The following is a 20,972-nucleotide window of genomic DNA, read 5'->3' as shown; positions in this document are numbered from 1 at the left end:
TAGGAATTAGCATAAAAGAAGAAAGAATGAGACATGAAATAAAAAGCATAGAAGTGAAGGAAAAACTCGAGGATGCAGTAAACTTTTCAGGCAAAGGGGCATGAAAATAAAACATTGAGATATTTCAGTGAGTAAAGGCTCTTGTCACCAATGCTGCGCACCCAAATTTAGTTCCCAGGACCTATATCATAGAAACAGTGAATCAACTCCCACAAGTTGATCTGACTTTCATACATGTGGCATAGCACTTGTGGGCATGTGCACAGGCACACACACACACACACACACACACACACACGGGGGTGGCAAGAACAAGAGAGCGAGAGCTTGATATGCAGTTATGGCCTGCAAGATGTAAATGTTGTGAACCAAACTCAAGTCCTCCGCAAGGGCAGTGCATACGCTTACAGCTTATCCATCTCTCCAGCCCCTTGATTAGATTCATAACAGAAATCATGGAAGTAGGAAGCTTGAAAAGGAGGGAATTAAATGTTTACCTTATATGTAGGAGTTTTGGGTGTGATTCAGTGGGAAAGCAAGTGAGAACATACATCTACACTCAGGGTGTGAGGACCCGTGGACTAACTCATCTAGAAATGTTAAATAAAGCTAAGAAATTATCAAACCAAAAGGAAAGAGCCCAAAACACACCTCATGATTCACATCTGCTGAGAGTATAAAAGGACAAAGAGGAATCAAGAAAAATGGTCAGAGAGAAAATTCAAAAAGAGAAAACCAGGAAAACATAGCCCTGGGAGCTGATAGAAAAGATAGGAAGAGATTTTCTGGGTGCCTCCTACACGGTCAGCTATATCAGGATGAAGTTGAATATGTCAGAAACTCATTGAAGTGCACTGTGAGAAGCATATGGATGCGGATGTTCCAGCTGATGCTCTGGGTGAAGAGTAGAAGGGCTGTGCGATCCAAGTCAGTGGTAGGAACAAGGTTTCCCTAACAAAGCAGCATATTCCCATGCACGCCAGAGTGCGTCGGCTGGTGAGTTAAGAGGCATTCTGGAAGAGCATGTCTGTTCACAGATGCATATGGATACCAAGCTGAGCGTTCTTAGCGTGGTTATTGTTTAAAAAAAAAAAAAAAGGAAAGAGGGATATTTGCATAGGGGAACTAGCAGACTCTGCAAACTTTCCAGTTTCTAAAGAAGATGATGTCCAGCAGCATTCTGTCAGGAAGCCCTTACACAGAGAAGGTAAGGACCCCGTTCTAAAGCCCCCAAGAGTCAGCATCTTGTCGCTCCACGTGTCCTGCAACACAAGTGCTCTGAAGAAACAGCACACTAAGATGAATGAGGAGGAGGGTGGTGCAGAATGTGCTAAACCTTGGGCCCAGAAAATGAAAGAAGCCAAAGAAAAACTCCCGGAGCAGATTGCCAAGAGATGTGGGCTGTCCTCGCTGAGAGCTTCCATTTCTGAGGCCAGTAAAAATAAAAGAGTCCTTAAAAATCATAAATAGATGTTGGGAGCAAGGAGATTCGGAGAAGCTGAAGATACAGCTCAGTGGTAGCACATTTTTTAGTATTCATGTCGCCCTAGATTTAGTCCCCAAGACTACCTTTTCTATTCTTATATTATTATTTATTTATATTTGTGTGTATGTGTGTGAGAAAGAAGCAGAGACAGAGAAAGAACAAATCCAACTTGTAGTTGATTCTCTCCTTCCACCTTGTGGGTGCCAGGGATCCAGCTAAAACCCATCAGGCATTGTAGCAAGTACCTTTGCCCATGGAGCCATTCTGCTAGCCCAAGACCACCTCTGACAAAAAATTCAAATGGTAAGATAAAGTAGTTGTTAAATTGTTTCTCAAGTTAAATATTACTTGTGGTGCTTCAGATCCTTGAATCAAGCGGAAGGAAGCCAGACAGTGGTAGCACATGCCTTTAGTCCCAGCACTTGGGAGGCAGAGGCAGGTGGATCTGTATAAGTTTGAGGCCAAACAAGTCTACAGAGCCAGTTCCAGGACAGCCAGGACTACACAGAGAAACCCTGTCTTGAAAAATGAAAAATTTTTTAAAAGGAAGGAATCATAAGTGGTAAAAAGTAATGGCTGACTGTCAGGTCAGGAGGTCGGGCTGTGTTTCCATGCAGCACACCTGCTGTAGGACAATTCCTAATCTGAGCAAGAGGTTTGCTTTTTCACTTCTGTTATCTTGAAATCTACTCAATTGTTGTTTTCAGAGCTAATCGGGATTATGAGGAAAAACAGTTGGTTTTTCGCTATATTAGAAAAGATGCTATTAATCTCACTTACATGGGTGCTTGCTATAACTGTCAATTATGTGTCAGGGTTTGCTTTAATGATTTATGTTATCCAATAAAAGGTAACAGTGAAGCATCTCTAACAGTATTCTCTATCCTGTGAATGTGAAGGTGAGAATATTGATATTATAAGATCTATTTTGCTTAAAGGGATTTCTGAATTAAATGTCCAAAGTGATAAATGAATACCAAGTCCTTTGATACAATAATAAATAATTAAATATCTAATGAGCTTACCAAGGCATGAAAATTATTTCATTGAGCATGGGGAACAATTCAGCCAACGGTCCAAAGAGCTCTTCTAATATTCTGTAACCTAACAACATGGGCTAGGTTAAAGAAAATGGTTGCAGCTTCCAAGAACATGAAAACAACTCATGAGAGCCTCCGTACTGAGATTGGATTGTCATCTTCTTAATGAAGTTTTGTTGTATGTCATACACTTTAAGCAAAAAAGAGGTGCTATTTCTAAACTCTTTGAACTTTTTGATTTTAGAAACTGCCAATCAGGCCTGGGGATTGTTGTTCATTGGTAGTTTAATATCTATCCATCCTCAAAGAAAGTTCCCTGTCATAATGTATAGTATCATTTAGCTTTGTAGGCTGTCTTGATCTTAAAGCATACTCTCTACTGAGAAAAACTCAGCTTTATTTAGACTTAAGTCTTCCATCTGTTCGCTCCCTTTACCTGACTGATTTAAGTCAACGTTTTAGTGTCTTGTGACACAGAAGAAATGTCATCTTCGAAACATAAATCTCTCAGAAGGTGTAATTTCCATGCTGGTGTTAGAGGCAAATGCCTTTCAGCAGTAATAAGCCAACCCCTGTTGACTCACAGCTACACATGAAATGTTGATGATAGTAACAATGTGGTGATTTGCATAGAAAACACATAATAGAGCTGAGCATGGTGGTACATGTTTGTATTTCTATCAGTTTCAAGGTAAAGGCATGACTGCTTAACAAGTTTGTAGTCAGCCTGCTGTACATGAGATCTTTCCCAAAAAGGGGAAAGGGGTGGGTTGGAGTGATGGCTCAGGGGTTGAGTGCTTATTGTTCTTGCAGAGAGCCCACAATGGGTCCCCAGCGCCCACATGGGGGCTCACAACCATTCACAAATCCAATAGCAGTGAATTTGATGTCACCTTCTGATCTCCACTGACACCAGGCACTTGGGCAGTACACATACAGATATATACACATAAAATAAAACTAATTTTTTTTAATTTAAAAAGTGTTTTCAAAGAAGGGGTTGGAGAGATGGCTAAGCATTTAAGTGAGCTTGCTTGCTGCATAACCATGAGGACTGCAGTTGTATAACAGCAGCCACATAATAGCAAGGAATCCACAAACACCATAACTCCAGGTCCCAGGAATCTGACACTCTGTGCCCTCCATGTGCTTATATTCATGCAATTACAGATGAATAAATTTTTTTTTTTTTTTTTTTTTTTTACAATTCAAAGAAGAAAATCTGATAAAACAGTCTGGATACATACTAGCTAAATATTTAAACTCAGTAATTGCCACCTTGTACCTTTTATTCGTTTCAGATGCAAAGCAGCAAACTCAATTTTCAAAGAAGGACCTTTTTAGATGCAAACCTATTTTTAAAAAGATCCATCTTTGTTTGAGTGTACTACATGTTATTGGATATAAGTTGTAATTGCAAAAAGGAGAACAATTTTCTGAATTTTAATAATTTTTTAAGGCATCACATCTTTTGAGGCCCTATAGTGCTGGTACTACAAACAGTTTGTGCCTGGACCCTGAGTAATTTATTGGGCTATTTACTTGAAGAATGAAAGAAAAATAGTATTTATATTATTCATATTTCCCTACTTGTGACACAAATGAACACCCTTAACAGAATATTAGGTTTCCAGTTTGACCAATTGTTACCAAATATTTGAAGCTAATACTTTTAAGTTTACATTTATGTACCTTTAAATGAAACAGATTGTGTGGAAACATGGAATGGATATAATCTTCTAGGAAATGTTAACATTTTCTAAACATTACCAGTTTAGCGATTTTTGCATTATTAAAAACTATCTTAAAGTAGCATATTTGGTACCTAATAGTGCTTTCTATAGGGAGCCCAAAAAAGTGCCAAAACTCTACATTGGGGGTGGTGTTCCTTATCACAAGTCTACAAGGCATGTCTAATGCTAATAAAACAGCCAAGGTGCGGACTAGTTAAGTGACCTTTCAAGGCCCCTTAGTCAGTTAAGTGAGGGATGCAGGGCTTGACCTTAAATCTCTCTTGATACTATAGTGTATGTTCATATTCATTTCCCCCTGCCTCATTGGTGTGCGTGTGCGTGGGGGGGGGGGGGTATCTGCGCGCCACTTAGTTTCCTGTTTTCTAAGAGTGTGTCTTCTAAAGCACTTTCCGTCCTCCATGGTGGCTTTTAGTTTTTCTTTACCTCAGTAATAATCATGTTGACAGAAAACATTTCATTTTACTTTTGCTACTTTATTTTGTAGAGATTATTGTTGTCCTCCAAACCCCTGTTATGATGAAGCTGAACCTCAGCTCAGGAACCCTTTTGAACTCAAGAAGTGACCTTCTTGAGCCTCACCAAGGATCTTTAAAAGGCCGACTCTCTTTAATGAAGAGAGAGAGACCTGTAAGAAAACAGAACTTCCATCTCTTCTAAAACACTAAGTTCTTACACTCCTTTTTGAGAATTGTTCAAGGGGGTGGTCTTGAACATAATTAAAACTTGCTTCCTAATATTTAAACATTTGTCCTACCAGTGAGATATGCATGTGAATAAATATGCACAAAAGAGTATAAAACAGTGCCAGGCAGTGGTGGCGCACAACTTTAATCCCTGCATTTGGGAGGCAGAGGCAGGCGGATTTCTGAGTTCAAGGCCAGCCTGATCTACAAAGTTCCAGGACAGCCAGGGTACACAGAGAAACCCTGTCTTGCAAAAACAAGCAAACAAACAACAAAAAAGAAAAAAAAAAAGAGTAAAACATCGACTATTAGAAGATACTGAAGAAACATACATAGTTGGGTTACCTGTTTAACCAAGCTTCACCTGAGTTTTTTATCTGGAATGATGATATTACTTATACCACTAAGGGGGAGATCTGTCACAAGCTCATGACAATTAAATATGTTCTGAGTTTCCAATAAGAGATGCTAGATTTTTAAATCAAATTGTCGCTATTTTTATAACTAATGATGATGCTGGTGATTGGTTGTATTCTGCTTCCAGGACAAAGAGAATAAACACAGTACATGGGTGGAGTTAGCTGTTAGGTTCTAAAGCAGTGTTGCTTCATGGTCTCTCCATGCCAGGTCCGAGGAAAGAAAACTCAAGTGCTCAGTCATTTCGTATTCTATTTAGGAAGGTAGAGCATTGCTATAGTACTTGTCACCTTTTCTCTTTGATCAGGGGAGTTCATCAAAGCCTTGTATGAATCAGATGAGAACTGTGAAGTGGATCCCAGCAAGTGTTCATCTAGTGAACTGATGGACCATCAGAGCAACCTGAAAATGTGCTGTGAGTTGGCTTTCTGCAAGATCATCAACTCATACTGGTGAGCTTGTAACCTTGCCATAGAACCTGCTTTTTCTAAATGAAAGTCCACACAAGGAAAGGACTTGAAGGAAATTGCATGATTCCCCTTCCTTAGTGCTGTTTAAATGTCACCCTTCACTCTAAGCAGGACTTCTGAATCAGGCTTTCCATCTGTCAGCAGTCTCCTTCCTAATACCTAAAAGTAGAGTTTGGAAATGTGGGGCAGGGTTATTTTATTTGGTTTGGGGCAGCTTTGATTTTTTAAATTCTTAGCTAGTATGGAACAGATGTATTCATAAATATTGATCTTTTTTCTACAAGCAAGTGGTGACTTTGGGAAGATTTTCCATATCAGCCTTTAAGGATGTTATGGTGAGCTGTGTTAAACCAGATATAGTCAGGACCCTTACGCCATTTTTCCACTTAGCTAAACTAAATTTGTACTAATCCAGAGTTTTGTAACTTTTCAGTTTCAAATCGCCATCTGGCCTTCTGTGAATTTCCCACATCTTGTCAGCCATGACCCAGGCTGATCCCCATCCCTAGGTGTCTAATGGGTCCTCCTAGCTCAGCTCTAGGTCAGTGGAGTCCTGGGTTAAAGTGGGGTCACTTATCTTTCATGGGTCATGACACTTTTATATTTAGAGGTTTGGGGTTTTTTTGTGTATGTTTTCCCTTTTCTGTAGTGTCTTCCCGCGTGAGTTGAAAGAAGTGTTTGCATCATGGAAGCAGCAGTGCCTGAACCGAGGCAAGCAAGACATCAGTGAGCGGCTCATCAGTGCCTCATTGTTTCTCCGTTTTCTTTGCCCAGCCATTATGTCTCCCAGTCTTTTCAACCTGATGCAGGAATATCCTGATGACCGCACATCTCGGACACTAACTCTTATTGCCAAGGTCATTCAGAACCTGGCCAACTTTGCCAAGTAAGGGAAACTACTAGCCTAACCCTTTAAAACATCTGGTCTAAAATAATGCATGAGCATTTGCATGAGGCTAGGGAGCTGCAGACCTACGCTTACTAGATTTTTATTGCATTGTCAATAAAATTTTTAAAAGGGAAACAAATATTAAGCTCTCGTACAAACATTTATTGAAGTATTTATAACATTTAAAGTAATTTATATAAAAATATCTAATAATGTGAAAATGCTGATATAACTAGATTAAAATACTAATTAAAAGATAGAATGTCAAATGATACATATACTATCATTTTAGCAATATGAAAAAATAACACAGGTGTGAGAGTATTGGAAATAGACTAGTAATATGCTTATATCATATGTACAAGTGTTGTCAAAAGAGTCAACACTTGAAATTTAATTAATATCATAAGTTAGAGGTAGTATCTATAATTTAGTTTAAAATGGTTCTATATAATAAAAAAAATGTATACATATCTATAGAGATTGAAAACAAACCTACCCCCTCCCCAAAAGTTAACAGTTGGTTGATATAGATGAAAAGTATATGGGTGTTTATTATTCTTTCAACTTTTCTATAGGCTTAGAAAACCAATAACAGTGGCTCATACCTTCAATCCCTCTACTCAGGAGGTAGAAACAAGTGTGTCTCTGTTAGTCTAAGGCCATGAGACTGTCTCTAAAAATAGGAAGGAAGGAGAGGGTGGGGTGGGGGAGGGAAGAAAAGGAATAGACCAAAAAAAGAACCAGGAATGAGTTCACACATTATAAACTTGATTACAGATATATATGTATGTGTGTGTGTGTGTGTGTGTGTGTGTGTGTGTGTGTATGTATGTAGTATGTATGTATTGTGTTCAGACACACAAGCTTCTACCAACAGTATGTGGAAGAAAAACTGTCAGCAAAGCAGATTGTCTTCAAATATATTATTTTGTAGTTTTTAATTTTTTATGTATTTTTACATGTATGGGTGTTTTGCTTGCATGTATGTTTGTGTACCACATGAATGTCTGGTGCCTGAAGAAGGCATTGGATCTTCTAGGACTGGAGTAAGAGAGCATTGTGAACTACTGTGTATATGCTGGGAATGGAACCTAGGTCCTCTAGGAGAGCAGCTAGTGCTCTTAATTTCTGAACCATCCCTCCAGCCCTCTAATAGACTATTTTTTCATTCACTGTTTGAATTTTATGAACCTCATAGCTAGGTCAAGACAGAAAGATTTGCCCATATTTGAGCTATTTCTTATAAAATTATTTTTAGGTTATATTGGAACAGGTTTTATATAAACTAGGATAGATAAAATCTAGAAGGACAGAAATTTCTTCTCTGATGAAATAAAGAGCATGCGCAGAGACTTAGAAAAAAAAACACTCCCGGGGGCTGTAGAGATGGCTCAGCAGTTAAAAGCACTGACTGCTCTTCCAGAGGACCTGAGTTCAATTTCCAGCAACCACATGGTGGCTCACAACCATCTGTAATGAGATCTAACGCCCTTTTCTGGTGTATCTGAAGACAGCTACAGTGTACTTATATATAATAAATAAATCTCTAAAGAAAAGAAAAGGCCCACTCCCATACAATCTCCCCTTGTGCAAGAATTGCAATCCATGGTTTTAATTACTCATGATCAACTCTGGTCCAAAAATATTAAATGGGACATTCTAGAAACACACCGTTCTGAGGAGCAAACATTCCATGAAGTCTAGCTCAGTTCAACCCAGAATCTCAATCATCCATCTACTCTATATATCCATGAAGTAGGAGCCACCTACCTGTTACTACTAGGCTCCTAGTTTTTATGTTAACTAATGAAGTATCATAATACTTATGTTCAAATAACCTTTTATTACTTAGTAATAGCTCCCCAAGAGCAGAATAGTTATGCTGGCAGTTTGGATGTGCTAAAGAAAAATTATAAACTCATTTTAAGGTTGGTTTTTTTGGGTTTTGTTTTGTTTTGTTTTTAATGAGTGCATGTATAGGGCAAAACAGAATTCCATGATACCTGCAGTTTCAGGCATCACTTGGAGGTCTTCAATATGAACCATGGGTAAAGAAGAGACTACTATGGAATATATTTGGAAACTGAAATTAGTTAAATTGACAGTCATCTTGATGGGCATTTGGTAGATAACTAGGGGCTGTATTATATGAGAATTTTGAAGACCCAAAAAAAGGCATTTTGTTTCTCCTCTTGAGATTTTTCAACATGAATTAAAGTAATACTAAAAAAGAATGTTGTAGCATTTACCACTTAAAGTAACAAAATCCTCATCACAAATTAAAAGAAATAATACCCATTTGTAAGTCAACTCAAAATATTAATGTCTTTTCTTGATGTGTGTTCTTTCTTATCTTCTCACCTAACTCAGGTTTGGTAACAAAGAGGAGTACATGGCATTCATGAATGATTTTTTAGAACATGAATGGGGTGGAATGAAGCGGTTCCTTTTGGAGATCTCTAATCCTGACACCATCTCAAACACCCCAGGCTTCGATGGTTACATTGATTTGGGCAGAGAGCTGTCAGTTTTGCATTCCTTACTATGGGAAGTAGTTTCCCAACTTGATAAGGTAAAGTAGGAGGGAGGGTAGTGGGAAATGGGAGACACTGAACCTTAGTGTCCAGATTCTAGCAGACATCTGATAGCACACGACCTTTCTGCTGGCCAAGCGACCTTCCTTACTTTAGACATCAAAAGTAAATGATTAAGTGAGTAATGTACAGCCAAAATTCCTAGAGAGCCTTGGTATTACTAATATATGCTAGTGTTAAGTATAGAAAGAAAGTTTTCAGATATGTGCATGTATATACATATCTGAAACATATATATACATATTTACCCTGGCAGTGTATATATATATATATGTATATGTATATACATATATACATATCTGAAAACTTGCCTAGAAACTATTACCAAATACTAGAGTGAACATCTTTATCTGTGTGGGAGAAACTTCATCTAGTAATTTATAAGGACAAGAAGTTTTTTAAAAGTTCAAGTTTGTAAAATAATGTTCATCATATTTAAGCTAGCCTCACCATGGAGAAGTTGTTTTTCGACTATGTATGTCAGACTTGGATATAATTTTTAGCACTAAAAGCCATATAGCATCTAAAAGTGTGGATGTTTTCTTTATCTACCAATGTGAATTAAGAATACAAAAATAATTTATTTTTAATGACAAATGAACTTTGATTATTTTAATAACTGAATGTAAAGTATACCAGTCATTTTCTTCATTCTGAGGTCTTACAAAGAGGGGTAGATTCTGTAGTAGGAAATGGCTCAGTAATCGGTGTTATTTTTCTGTGATAAGGACTTACTTGTTTTCTTAAATTTTTCTCAACTATAAAATGTTATATATAATGTTGAGTAATAAACTTCTTAGTAAATTTCACTTTCTAGAATAAACATGTAGATGGAAGTATGTCCACTGGTACTTAAAATGTTTATAAAACCATAAACCATTCCATATTCTCCAAGAACTACATCTTACATCTCCACTTTGAAACATGCTAGGTAGATATTAAGTTGAAGTTATGTAGAAAGTAAATTCTTCTTTATGAATCTTAGCACTGTTGAGCAAGTAAAGGCATTTTTTAGATGACATTCATATCTAGTCTAACAGAGTAGAAGAGTCTTGTTAGTTGACTGGAGCGTGTAGCTAAGGGGTAGAGTACCTGCCTGGCATGCACAGAGCTAGGTTTGAATGCTAGCAATAAATGCATACAATAAATTCCATAAGAATACTTTCTCACCATGAATAATGCCCTAGGTTTGATTGCCAGACTCACATCACACACACACACATCTTATTGATCTTTGAGAAGCTAAAGAATCCCTAAAGGCAACCATGACTGTTGGGCTAAACTGCACAATGGTTGAGGATTCCATGAGAATCCACGAGGATAAGAATTGCACTAGGAATGCTGGATGAGGTGGTACAAACCTTGAATCCCTGTACTCGGAAGGCAGATAGGTGGATCTACCTGAATTTGAGACTAGCCTAGTCTAAAAGTATGTTCCAAGACAGACCAGACTACTAAAGCAATTATTTTAAAAAGTTGTTGTTAGCAATTATTTTTTGAAATAGATCTCATTCATTTATGAAGTCTCTTTTAATACATTTTTCTGTGTAAGCACATTTCTTCATTTTTAATCTTTGGTCCTGGGAACTAGAAGTTTAGGCATATCCGAGAAGAGTGAAAGATGATGTGATTCTCCTGGTTTGTTTGGTTTGGATGGTTAGCAGGAGACTCAGTTGACAGTGAGTCGAGCTGCCTGAGATGAAGTGGATAGTGGGTTGTAGTGTAAGCTAACCACACACCCTGCAGTCTCTGCCCCAGGCAGCTCCTTCTGTATGTTGGCATGCACTGCTTTCCTCACATCATCCTTTCTCTTTGGAAACTTCATCACACAAGCCAATCATCTGATCCTCAAGTTTCTTTCGGTTAGAAGGTGTTTGGTTCTTCCGTTTCCCTCTCCATCTTGGTCTGGTAGTCACTCAAAGCCTTAGTGTGCTTTGCATGCATATTTTAGTCGGAATGGCAATTGTTTGTTTGTTTGTTTGTTTGTTTTGAGCATGTCTTTTAATTTTTATTTGCATAATCCTAATTTCTATTTCTTTCTTTCCTCAATGTCTACTGCACCTTGTTTCGCCTCCTCCATTCATCTCGACGCCATGGTTCCGCTGCTCCATAACAATGCATTATGAACTTGCCACTCCCATATACAATACCTACCCTCCCTCCAACCTACATCCTTCCGTCAATGGGCATCATTGTCCCAAAAACAATATGTTGTGGATATCACAATGCTTGTTGTCCAATTAGGGTGAAAATTCCTTTCTACAGGCAACTGTGGCAAAACTGGGACCTCTCCCTCGTGTTCTTGCTGACATTACCAAGTCTCTGACTAATCCTACGCCAATACAGCAGCAGCTAAGACGTTTCGCTGAGCACAGCTCCAGTCCAAACGTCAGCGGAAGCCTCTCCTCTGGGCTGCAGAGAATATGTGAAGACCCCACTGACAGGTATGAAAGAGACGGTTTGAATGCTGCTTCCCCAACAGATAATGTTTAGATTTTGCAGAAACCTATTTAAATTATTTTTTAAGTTTATAACTTACAAGTTATAAGCAACTGAAAAGAATCACAAGATAAACCCAGTTGTTTGTCACAATGCACACAGTCAGTATTTCTTGCTTTCTAGGATGATACATACTGTAGTGCTTTATAATGTAAATATACACAGAGATCATTTATGTTTCATAGACAATGAGGGGCTTTTATAAAATTCATATTTTCATATTGTCTACCACTCTCTAGACCAGTGGTTCTCAACCTTCTTAATATTGAAACCCTTTTCCCTTCACGTTGTGGTGACCCACCCCCAATAATAAAATTACTTCATTGCTACTTCATTACTGTAATTTTGCTACTGTTAGAAATCATCATAAAAATATCTAATATGCAGGACATCTGCTATGCCACCCCAAAAGAGATCTCAACCCATAGGTTGAGAACCTCTATACTCTAGACCCTCAGTTAAAAACAATTTATGGTTTTATGTCTATGTCTGCTTGGATGGGTCAATAAAATGTTGAGCCTTAGACTTTGTGCTCTGAATTGGCAAGGTTTGAAGATTTAGACAGAACTACATATGAATTAGAGCATTTGGGAGAGTGCGCTAACTCAGTAAAAGCTGAAGACAGTGATGAGTGGCACATTATGTTCTACCTTTGAGAGAAAACTAGCAATGCTAGATTTTATTCTAAGAATTATAGGGATGAAATCTGATTTTCTATAGAAATATAACTTCCGCATTGAACCTGTGAAACTTCAGAAGAGTTCATATGCCCAAACGGAAGAACTATTATGTTGAATTTGCTTCAAGAGTAATTAGGGGCCATTCTTTTTCCACAGTGATTTGCATAAACTAAAGTCTCCAAGCCAGGATAACACAGACAGCTATTTCAGAGGAAAGACGTTATTGTTGGTTCAGCAAGCCTCCTCCCAGAGCATGACGTACTCTGAAAAGGATGAAAAGGAAAACAGCCTTCCTAACGGTCGGAGCATCTCCCTCATGGACCTCCAGGACACTCATGCTGCTCAGGCGGAGCATGCATCTGTCATGCTTGATGTGCCTATGCGCCTTGCAGGAAGCCAGCTTTCTATAACCCAGGTAGCTAGCATCAAACAGCTGCGGGAAACCCAGAGCACTCCCCAGAGTGCACCTCAAGTGAGAAGACCCCTGCACCCAGCCTTGAACCAGCCAGGAAGTCTCCAGCCCTTGTCATTCCAGAATCCTGTCTATCACCTCAACAACCCAGTTCCAGCAATGCCAAAGGCCTCTGCGGATTCCAGTTTGGAGAACCTAAGCACTGCCAGTTCTAGAAGCCAAAGCAATAGTGAAGACTTCAAACTCAGTGGACCCAGCAATAGCAGCATGGAAGATTTCACCAAAAGAAGCTCCCACAGTGAAGACTTCTCCAGGCGCCACACTGTACCAGACAGACACATACCTCTTGCTCTACCACGACAAAATAGTACGGGGCAGTCCCAAATCCGAAAACTGGACCATTCTGGGTTAGGTGCCCGAGCCAAAGCACCCCCATCTCTGCCACACAGTGCTTCCTTGCGTAGCACAGGGAGCATGTCAGTGGCGTCTGCAGCCCTAATGGCTGAACCTGTGCAGAACGGGAGCCGGTCCAGGCAGCAGTCCTCTTCCTCCAGAGAGAGCCCTGTTCCCAAAGTGAGAGCAATCCAGAGACAACAGACACAACAGGTAGGGTGTGCTAAAGTGTGCTGGCCACTGCTTGCACGGGCAGCTGCGTTAGCCCTTTATGTATAAACTGTCCAGAATTGAATTGGCACTTAATAGTGTTTCTGCAACCTTTAAACAGAAGAAAGAAAGGAAACGTCCTGGGGGCTTCTGGGTAGGTGAGAGCAGAAGGGAGCTAGACTTGTTACCTTTGGGAGACGGTAACAAACTCTCAGGAGGCTTTTCCTTCCATTAGGAGCGGCACCTTTACCTTGAGGTGTGCTTAGCACACAGCTGTGGCACCAAGTGAATAATCACACAGTTAAATAGGAGAGCCATACTCAAAATCAACTGGACTTAGGGAATCTGGAAATTAATCCTTAATTCTTTTCCTTAAGCTTCCAGAGTGAAGTTTTATAGTCTAAACTTACGTTTTAACGTAACTGCTCTCCACTTCATCCCCCACCTCCCTGTGGAAATGCCAAGTCCCATGTGCCTTTTCCTGGAAATGGCTAGAATAATAAACAACTCAAGAGAGGCAAGGGAAAGAAAGAGAAAATACAAAACTGCAGATGACTGATAAGTTCTTGAAATATTTGCACATCTCCTACATTACTACATACATGAACTAGTTCTGCTCGTGTCACACCAATATAACTCTTTAAAATTTTATTTATTTGCCTAAACTGTAATCATTCCTTTCTTAATGTATGACACTTTGAATCATTTATATATATTTTTTGCCCTTAGATATAAACTAATAGCTTTAGAGAGATCTCTTTCTTCCACTCCCCTATACGTGTGTGTTTCATGTAAAAGAGTTTTTTCCTAAAAAAAAAAAAAAAAAAGTTCATTTATGGAGTTTTTATGTAGTATTTTTATTATTTACTTATTTATTTTTGGAGGCAGGGTCTCACTGAGTAACCATGGCTGACCTTGAACTTACAGAAGTTAGCCTACCTCTGCCTCCCTAGTGCTGAAATTACAGCCTTGCACCACTTACCTGGCTTGAATATTTGTATTCTTTGAGAATTTACGTAAAATGTGTTTTGATAAGATCCAACCATATTCTCTCCCCTCCAGCTCCTCCCCTATTACTCAATGCCACTTTTCTATCCCAATTTAATGTAGTCACTCTCTTTTTTTAAATAAGTTAGTCCACTTAGGGCTATCTATGTGTGGGTGTACATGTGTGTGTATGCATCTAGCTCTTAAGTACAGACTACCTACTGGAGCATAAGTAGTTTTTCAGGAATGGTATCCCTAAAGCCAACTTATTTTATCTCCCTTGGGCAGTCAGGTGCCAATGGCTTCTCAGCAATTGGAGGACTTTATGATCCCTTCCCCGTCTATGTGAGGATTTTATCTGGCTTGATCTTGTACACACAGACATAGGTCTTGTGAGTCAATGGGTATAGTGATTTTGTCATGTCCAGCAAAGAAGGGAGACGGTATGTGCTATTGATTTAAAATTGAGCACTTCAGAGTCTTCATTCTCTACATACTGACCAGTTGTGGATCTCTGCATCTACTACAAAAGGATATGCTAATCTACTGATATAAAGATAAGAACTTAGGGGCATCAGTTTCATATTATGTTCATTTGGCAGAATAATATTAGGTTGTCCCCTAAGCCCTATCACCTAACCAGTGATGAGATTTTGGCCCAATTAATAGTACCAGGCATGAGTTCTGTCATGAGTTCTGCAGGCTTTAAGTTCAATCAGAAGGAGTTTGCTGTCTCTTTAGACATATCTTGCTACACCAGTTATTATTGTAGCTCACAGGGTTCACAGCTGAGAAGACCGTTGATTACTTTCCTCCTAGAGCATGCATAGAAACTTGAGCACTCCAAAAGCTAGTCAGAAGGGATGAAGCTTTCAGGTCAATACCACTTGATTGTCCTATGACTCAGGTGTGTGGTAAGTCACCTTCCAAGTTCTGGAGGGAAACTAAGAGCGATGGTGACAGCCTCTGATGTTTTGCTGGTCTGTGGGATCCTACTAATCCACATTTCAAAAGGGTAACCTGACCTGGCACTGGCCCTTTTATTTGATAGCTTATTGATTTATTTGTCTTTGAGAACTTAGGGCAGCCAGGGGGTAGTGAGGATGAGATAGAAGTAGAAAAAGTTCTCGCTGATAAGGTTCAGCCCTGAAAAGAAAAGGAAAATTAAACATCTCTTCTTGGCCAGGCAGTCCTCTTGCTATTACCCACCCAAGTGCCCTTTGCAGTATATTAAATAAACTTTTCTTTCATAAACGTGCTTTAAATTTTTCTCTTCTTCTGCCTTCCCATTTCTCTTTCCTGTATCATGGAGTTCTATCATGTAGTATTTGTGCTTATAATTCTTGTGCATTTCCCTGAGACCAATTGTTATTTGTACCATTTTTCCTATAGAAAAATATGCCTGTCACACAAGCACAAAACATAAGTATCCCGCAAGTGAGTAGAAGACTGCCTAGATTGGCAGGAGGTAGGAGATGTATATCACTGCCAAAATCAAACTTTAATTTTAAGATTTGTACATTGTTAGTGAATGAGGTAATGGCTATACTGGCATGAACTGGGCACAGCAACAGTGAGATGCCTAGCACAGATTTAAATTTTTCATCTTCATTTATACCCTGCTGATAACAACCACTGTCACAGCCTAGTGTTTTGATTGCTCAAGTTCTACAGAGAACTGAATTTTCTACAATGACTTTTTCTACCCAGTAAGTAAAGAGTTTATTGTTTTGAACTTGTTACTCTTTTTCTTATCTTTCCATTTCTTGTGTTTTTTCACCTCACATGAATCCTCTAGTTCTGTATAATCAGCACATTTTAAGGCAAATTCCTCTACATATTTTAATTGCAAATTGTGTTAGGGAATTTTTTTCTTTCTCCCAACCTAGAAGATTTCTTTGTGGAGATTGCTCTGTAGGCAGCTATAATTATCAGTGGCTTTGTCCATGCAAATTCCATTTGTGTCTTAGCACAAAGGAGAGGCCTTTGTTGGCACTGTGACTGGCTTCATTCAGTCTTCTCAAATACTGAGTAGGAAGGAAATAATATCCTAGTGAAATACTTTACTAAGAAACAATTCTTCTTTGGAAAATTCTGAATATTTTGACCCCTGTGAGCCACTATCTGGTCTCTTTTTTCTCATTTCTTCTCTTTTATTTATTTTGTTTTACATATCATGCATCTTGTACAAATAATAGACTTTATTTTAAATATATGAGTCCTTTAGACCTAGTGTGTCAGAAATTTGAATTAAGAGGCCTTTTAAATAGGCTTGTGACAAGCCCTTCGGTGTCTGCTGCAGCTCTCACATAGAGGTTTGTGGAGATCTCTTCTCACCAATCTCCTCAAGAGCTCGCAGAGTCCATGGGCCTCGCTGTTGTCAGACTGTGAAGAAACTGAGACCAACAAGTGTTGTTTGTATCTAGTAAACACCAGCAAGAAGCGGGGGAACTGGCCTCTTCCCAGCTGTCCCAGCCGAGCCCATGACTAACTGTGGTATCAGCGAAACTGTTGTGTCAGACCCTTTTGCCCTACAGCATGTCTTTCCCAAGGAAAACCTACCAGCATCAACTCAGAGGAGATTGTAGGATACTCTCCTCCTCATATCTTTTTTTCACCCTTCATTTTTGTTCACAGTCTCTTAAAAGTTAAATAAATATAAATTTCTTCCCCAGGCAGTAGCTAAGCAAGATGAAATCTGAACCACTCCATTTCTTTGACTATGAATTAGAGATAATAACTTTTGTTACATATCCAGCTTATAAAAAGGAGATGGGATGATTGTTAATGAAAAGCCTTTGATGTTCTTCCAGATAACTAAAGGAAGAACAGTGCCCTTCTCTACACAGTGTATCTTTTAATCAGTGAATTCTAAGGAGAACTCAGTGTTAATATATAAAATCTTATTGAGAGTTTCTTGTACATTGAATTAGTCACTGCTGTTCAGAAGAGTTGTAATGGTGCTGTTAGTTTGGTGATGTAATTGAGAAGGCCAGCACACGTGAGACCAAAAAAAGAAAACCTAAATAAATAAAAATAGCTCAGTGGTTAAGGGCACCTACTGCCACTCTTGCAGAGAACCCAGAGTGGACTCTCAACACCTATTTGGCAGCTCATAGCTGCCTGTAACTCCAGTTCCTGGGACGTCAACTCCCTCTTCTGGCCTTCTGAGAGCTCCTGCATACATGTGTTACACACAAACTTACAAGGGCAGACATGCATACATATTAAATAAATAAATATTTCTTTAAAAAGAAAAACTGTAAAAATCAGATTTTTCATGTAGTGTACATATTGTAATAGTTTTAACCCAAAATTACCTTTAATTTCTCCCATTCTAGTACAGTGACCCCTTGTAATTTCCTCACTATTTTTTTTCTACTTGTGGTTTTTAAAGGCTGTGACATAAACAGGAGTAAAGCTGATATGACCCATCTTGTCAATTTTATATATCTTTTTCTAACAGCTTACCCCAGAGTGAGAGTCACCCACAGAACTAGGAAGAGAGTTGAGGTGTCCAGTTCATTCCACAGTGTGCCACAGTTCAGTGCATGTTTCATTGGTCCTCTAAAAAGACAGCAGCAGCAGTAGTGCAAGGCAACCCTTGCTTTCAAATCTTCGCATTAACATTCCAAGCTGAGATCACACATGATGGTTTAATATGTTTTGCAAGCCAAGCCCGTCTTCCTTTGTATGTTCCTAGGCACACCATTAGTTTAGAACTAAGGAGCTTTATAGATAAGGAAGTTATCCCTAACAAATGACAGGGAAAAAAAGTTTATTCAAGTAGTATCTTATTAAACATTGAAAGCAGGAAGCTATTGGGTAGCTGCCTTAAGTAATACATTCTTAATAGTGAGTTATTAGTTCAAATAGTTACTGCATCTCAAACTGCCATCCTAGCCAAGCAGCTTCCGTGGACCCTAGCTGTGCTAAAGCCATATGATTGTAAAACTAAAGGGCCACTTGTCGCCTTTAAATATTGATAATCTATTCACCTTTGAGGTTCAGTGCTGCACTGTTTTGTTTTTTAGCAGAGAATTAAACCCAGTGTTTCTATTTCTCTCCGTCAGTACAGAGACAGCTGATGCACTTTGCTTTTCACATCTGGCAGGCAGGGAACTACACGTGTATTTTTTTTTGTATAAACTACTTGCAATTTATGAAGTGGTCTCACTTTCTGTCTTGTTTATTTTATAACTTGTTTTTTTTATGACAGGGTCTCTCTATGTAATCCTGGCTGACCTAGAACTCACTACGTAGGCAAGGCTGTCATCAAATTCAGAAATGCCCACCTCTGTCTCCCCAGTGCTAGGATTAGAAGCATATGACACCATGCCAAATTATCATAACTTTTTATATGAGTAGTTCTTTCCTTTTGTAGATGACAGTGCATTCTTTAGGCCAGAGTTCCCAAAGTATGATGTTTAAAATTAAGTTTACAGGGGTATTTACTTAGTCATATAAATGATACATTTGAAAACTATAACCATTAATATCTGAATAAATAACATAATTAATAGTGTCAAATTCATGGGTCTACTGACATTGCTTAGCATAAGGACTTAGCTAATTATGAAAGGTTACATTGAAATTAGATAAATGCTAATGATAAGATAGAGCAAACACTGACACAAATAAGGTATAAGAATTTTAAGTACAAAGGGTACTGAAGTTTAAGACTAAAACATGCAAATGTAAAAGGTGACTTTAGAGAGGGAATTTCTACATTCATGTGTGTGTGTCTGTGTGTGTCTACTTACATAAACTTCATCCTTCCTCAGGCATGAAGCCATTCTTACTGAGCCAAGTTCTCAGACCTTTTAAGATAGCCTGTATTAGTCCTGTGTGTATTTTAAAAGTCTTGTAATGCATCTCTGAGCTCTCTGCAGACAGGTTTTTCTCTTACCTTCTAACCTTCAGTCATCAAAATCCCCTTAAGAGTTTAACTGAGTTTTTTGTCTAGAGCAATATAAAGATTCTTAAAGTCCATAGCTAGGCATAGGGGAGAAAGTTCTCTTCAATTACGAAATTCAGAGTTGTTCCTCAAAATATAAATCCATTGTAATTATAAAAGTTAGCAAAACATACAAATTTTTCTCACTCTACTCACACACTCATTCCTCCCCATCTTCCTTCACCCTCTCACACACACATGTAACGTGCACATTTGCTTCCTTTCTCTGGCAGCCTAGAAACTAACACTCCTAAGTTACCAAAGAACTTTCACATACAGTGTCTTACAACCCTCAAAACTCCCTGTGAGATAATCAGGTAGGTAATGGGAATGGTGATGGTGGTGACAGCTTCATTCAATAGATGAGGACATAGAATATGAGATTATATACAGAGTTTTTTAAATGCTAAGTGGCAGAGTTGTTTGTCAAGACTAGATTTTTCTAACCCTCTGTATATCTGTATGGAGAAAGGACCATTTATCTTGCTATCCTCTCTAGATGGAAATGTGCTGTAGAGGCTTAGACTATTAGAGGAATTCATAGTTTGACTTTAGGTTCTTCACAAACTTTCTTATATAGTGCTGAGGACATAGTTTAGTGGTAGACATTTCCCTAGAACATATGTGGAGCTCTAGGTTCCCTACTTAACACAGCTAAGTAAAGCACAAACTCTTGAATGGTCCTAACACTCCAGGAAGCCAGTGTTCTAGAAAAGTAATAAATGTCACTTCTTCTCTTTCTCTAAACGGTTACTATAATCTAAGCTCAGTGTTGGCATTCTGATAGGTACATCTGTGAGCTTGCTCAGCAGCAGCCAGTTCTTTAATCCATGGATATATAAGAGAAAAAAGAATGGTTCTTACAAGTTACGTATGTGAATTCAGAATGGTTTGTCATTATATAAATACGTATTCTCTGGCCCTGGCACTGATAGATTATTACTGAAAATTCAGATTAAGACTGAAAGCATTTATTAAGAGTGATCACAGTTATGTAATTGTCTTTATGAAGCATAACTAGTGTTTTAGGAAATGGTAATAAAAATCTCTGACATAGGTTCAGTCACCTGTGGACTCCGCTACAATGTCCCCAGTAGAAAGGACAGCAGCCTGGGTTCTGAACAATGGACAGTATGAAGAGGATGTGGAAGAAACTGAACAAAATCAAGATGAAGCCAAGCATGCTGAAAAGGTAGAACCTAGTTTGTAGTTAACAACTGATATAGATGATTTTAAAACTTAATTAATTAATTAATTAATTATTTTAAAAAGCCTCTGGCTTGGGATTCACTGTGTAAGCCAGTCTCCTCTTCTCATGTAAGCCACCATCACATCTGTGCATCATAGGCCAGTGGTATTTCTGTCGTGCTGAGGAGGAGGGGTGACAATTTTTAATGCAGATTGCTTTAATTTAAAAGGCACTCTTCTACTTGTTTCTGATCACTTTAGATGAATGCTATTTCTATAGACTCAAGTCGTCAAGTTCACAATTATGTTA

General features: G+C 38.6%; 1 protein-coding gene across 8 annotated transcripts in view; it reads left to right on the top strand.

Moving 5' to 3' along the window:
* The window catches only part of Rasal2 (RAS protein activator like 2), a 277,413-nt gene that overhangs the window by 242,157 nt on the left and 14,284 nt on the right, over window positions 1-20,972 (top strand). For 6 of the 8 annotated variants that reach the window (NM_177644.5, XM_006496750.2, XM_006496755.3 and 3 more), the window contains 6 exons: window positions 5,688-5,832; window positions 6,500-6,736; window positions 9,113-9,314; window positions 11,581-11,780; window positions 12,672-13,533; window positions 20,532-20,666. In NM_177644.5, the coding sequence (NP_808312.3) occupies window positions 5,688-5,832; window positions 6,500-6,736; window positions 9,113-9,314; window positions 11,581-11,780; window positions 12,672-13,533; window positions 20,532-20,666 (1,781 nt within the window). The remainder of the gene's footprint in view (window positions 1-5,687; window positions 5,833-6,499; window positions 6,737-9,112; window positions 9,315-11,580; window positions 11,781-12,671; window positions 13,534-20,531; window positions 20,667-20,972) is intronic. The other 2 variants (XM_006496752.2, XM_006496751.2) reach the window with 1 other exon arrangement.

The sequence above is a fragment of the Mus musculus genome, chromosome 1, assembly GCF_000001635.26.
Source record: "Mus musculus strain C57BL/6J chromosome 1, GRCm38.p6 C57BL/6J".
Lineage (NCBI taxonomy): Eukaryota > Metazoa > Chordata > Mammalia > Rodentia > Muridae > Mus > Mus musculus.
The sequence above is the reverse complement of the archived record's forward strand: the minus strand, read 5'-3'. Positions and strand labels throughout refer to the sequence as shown.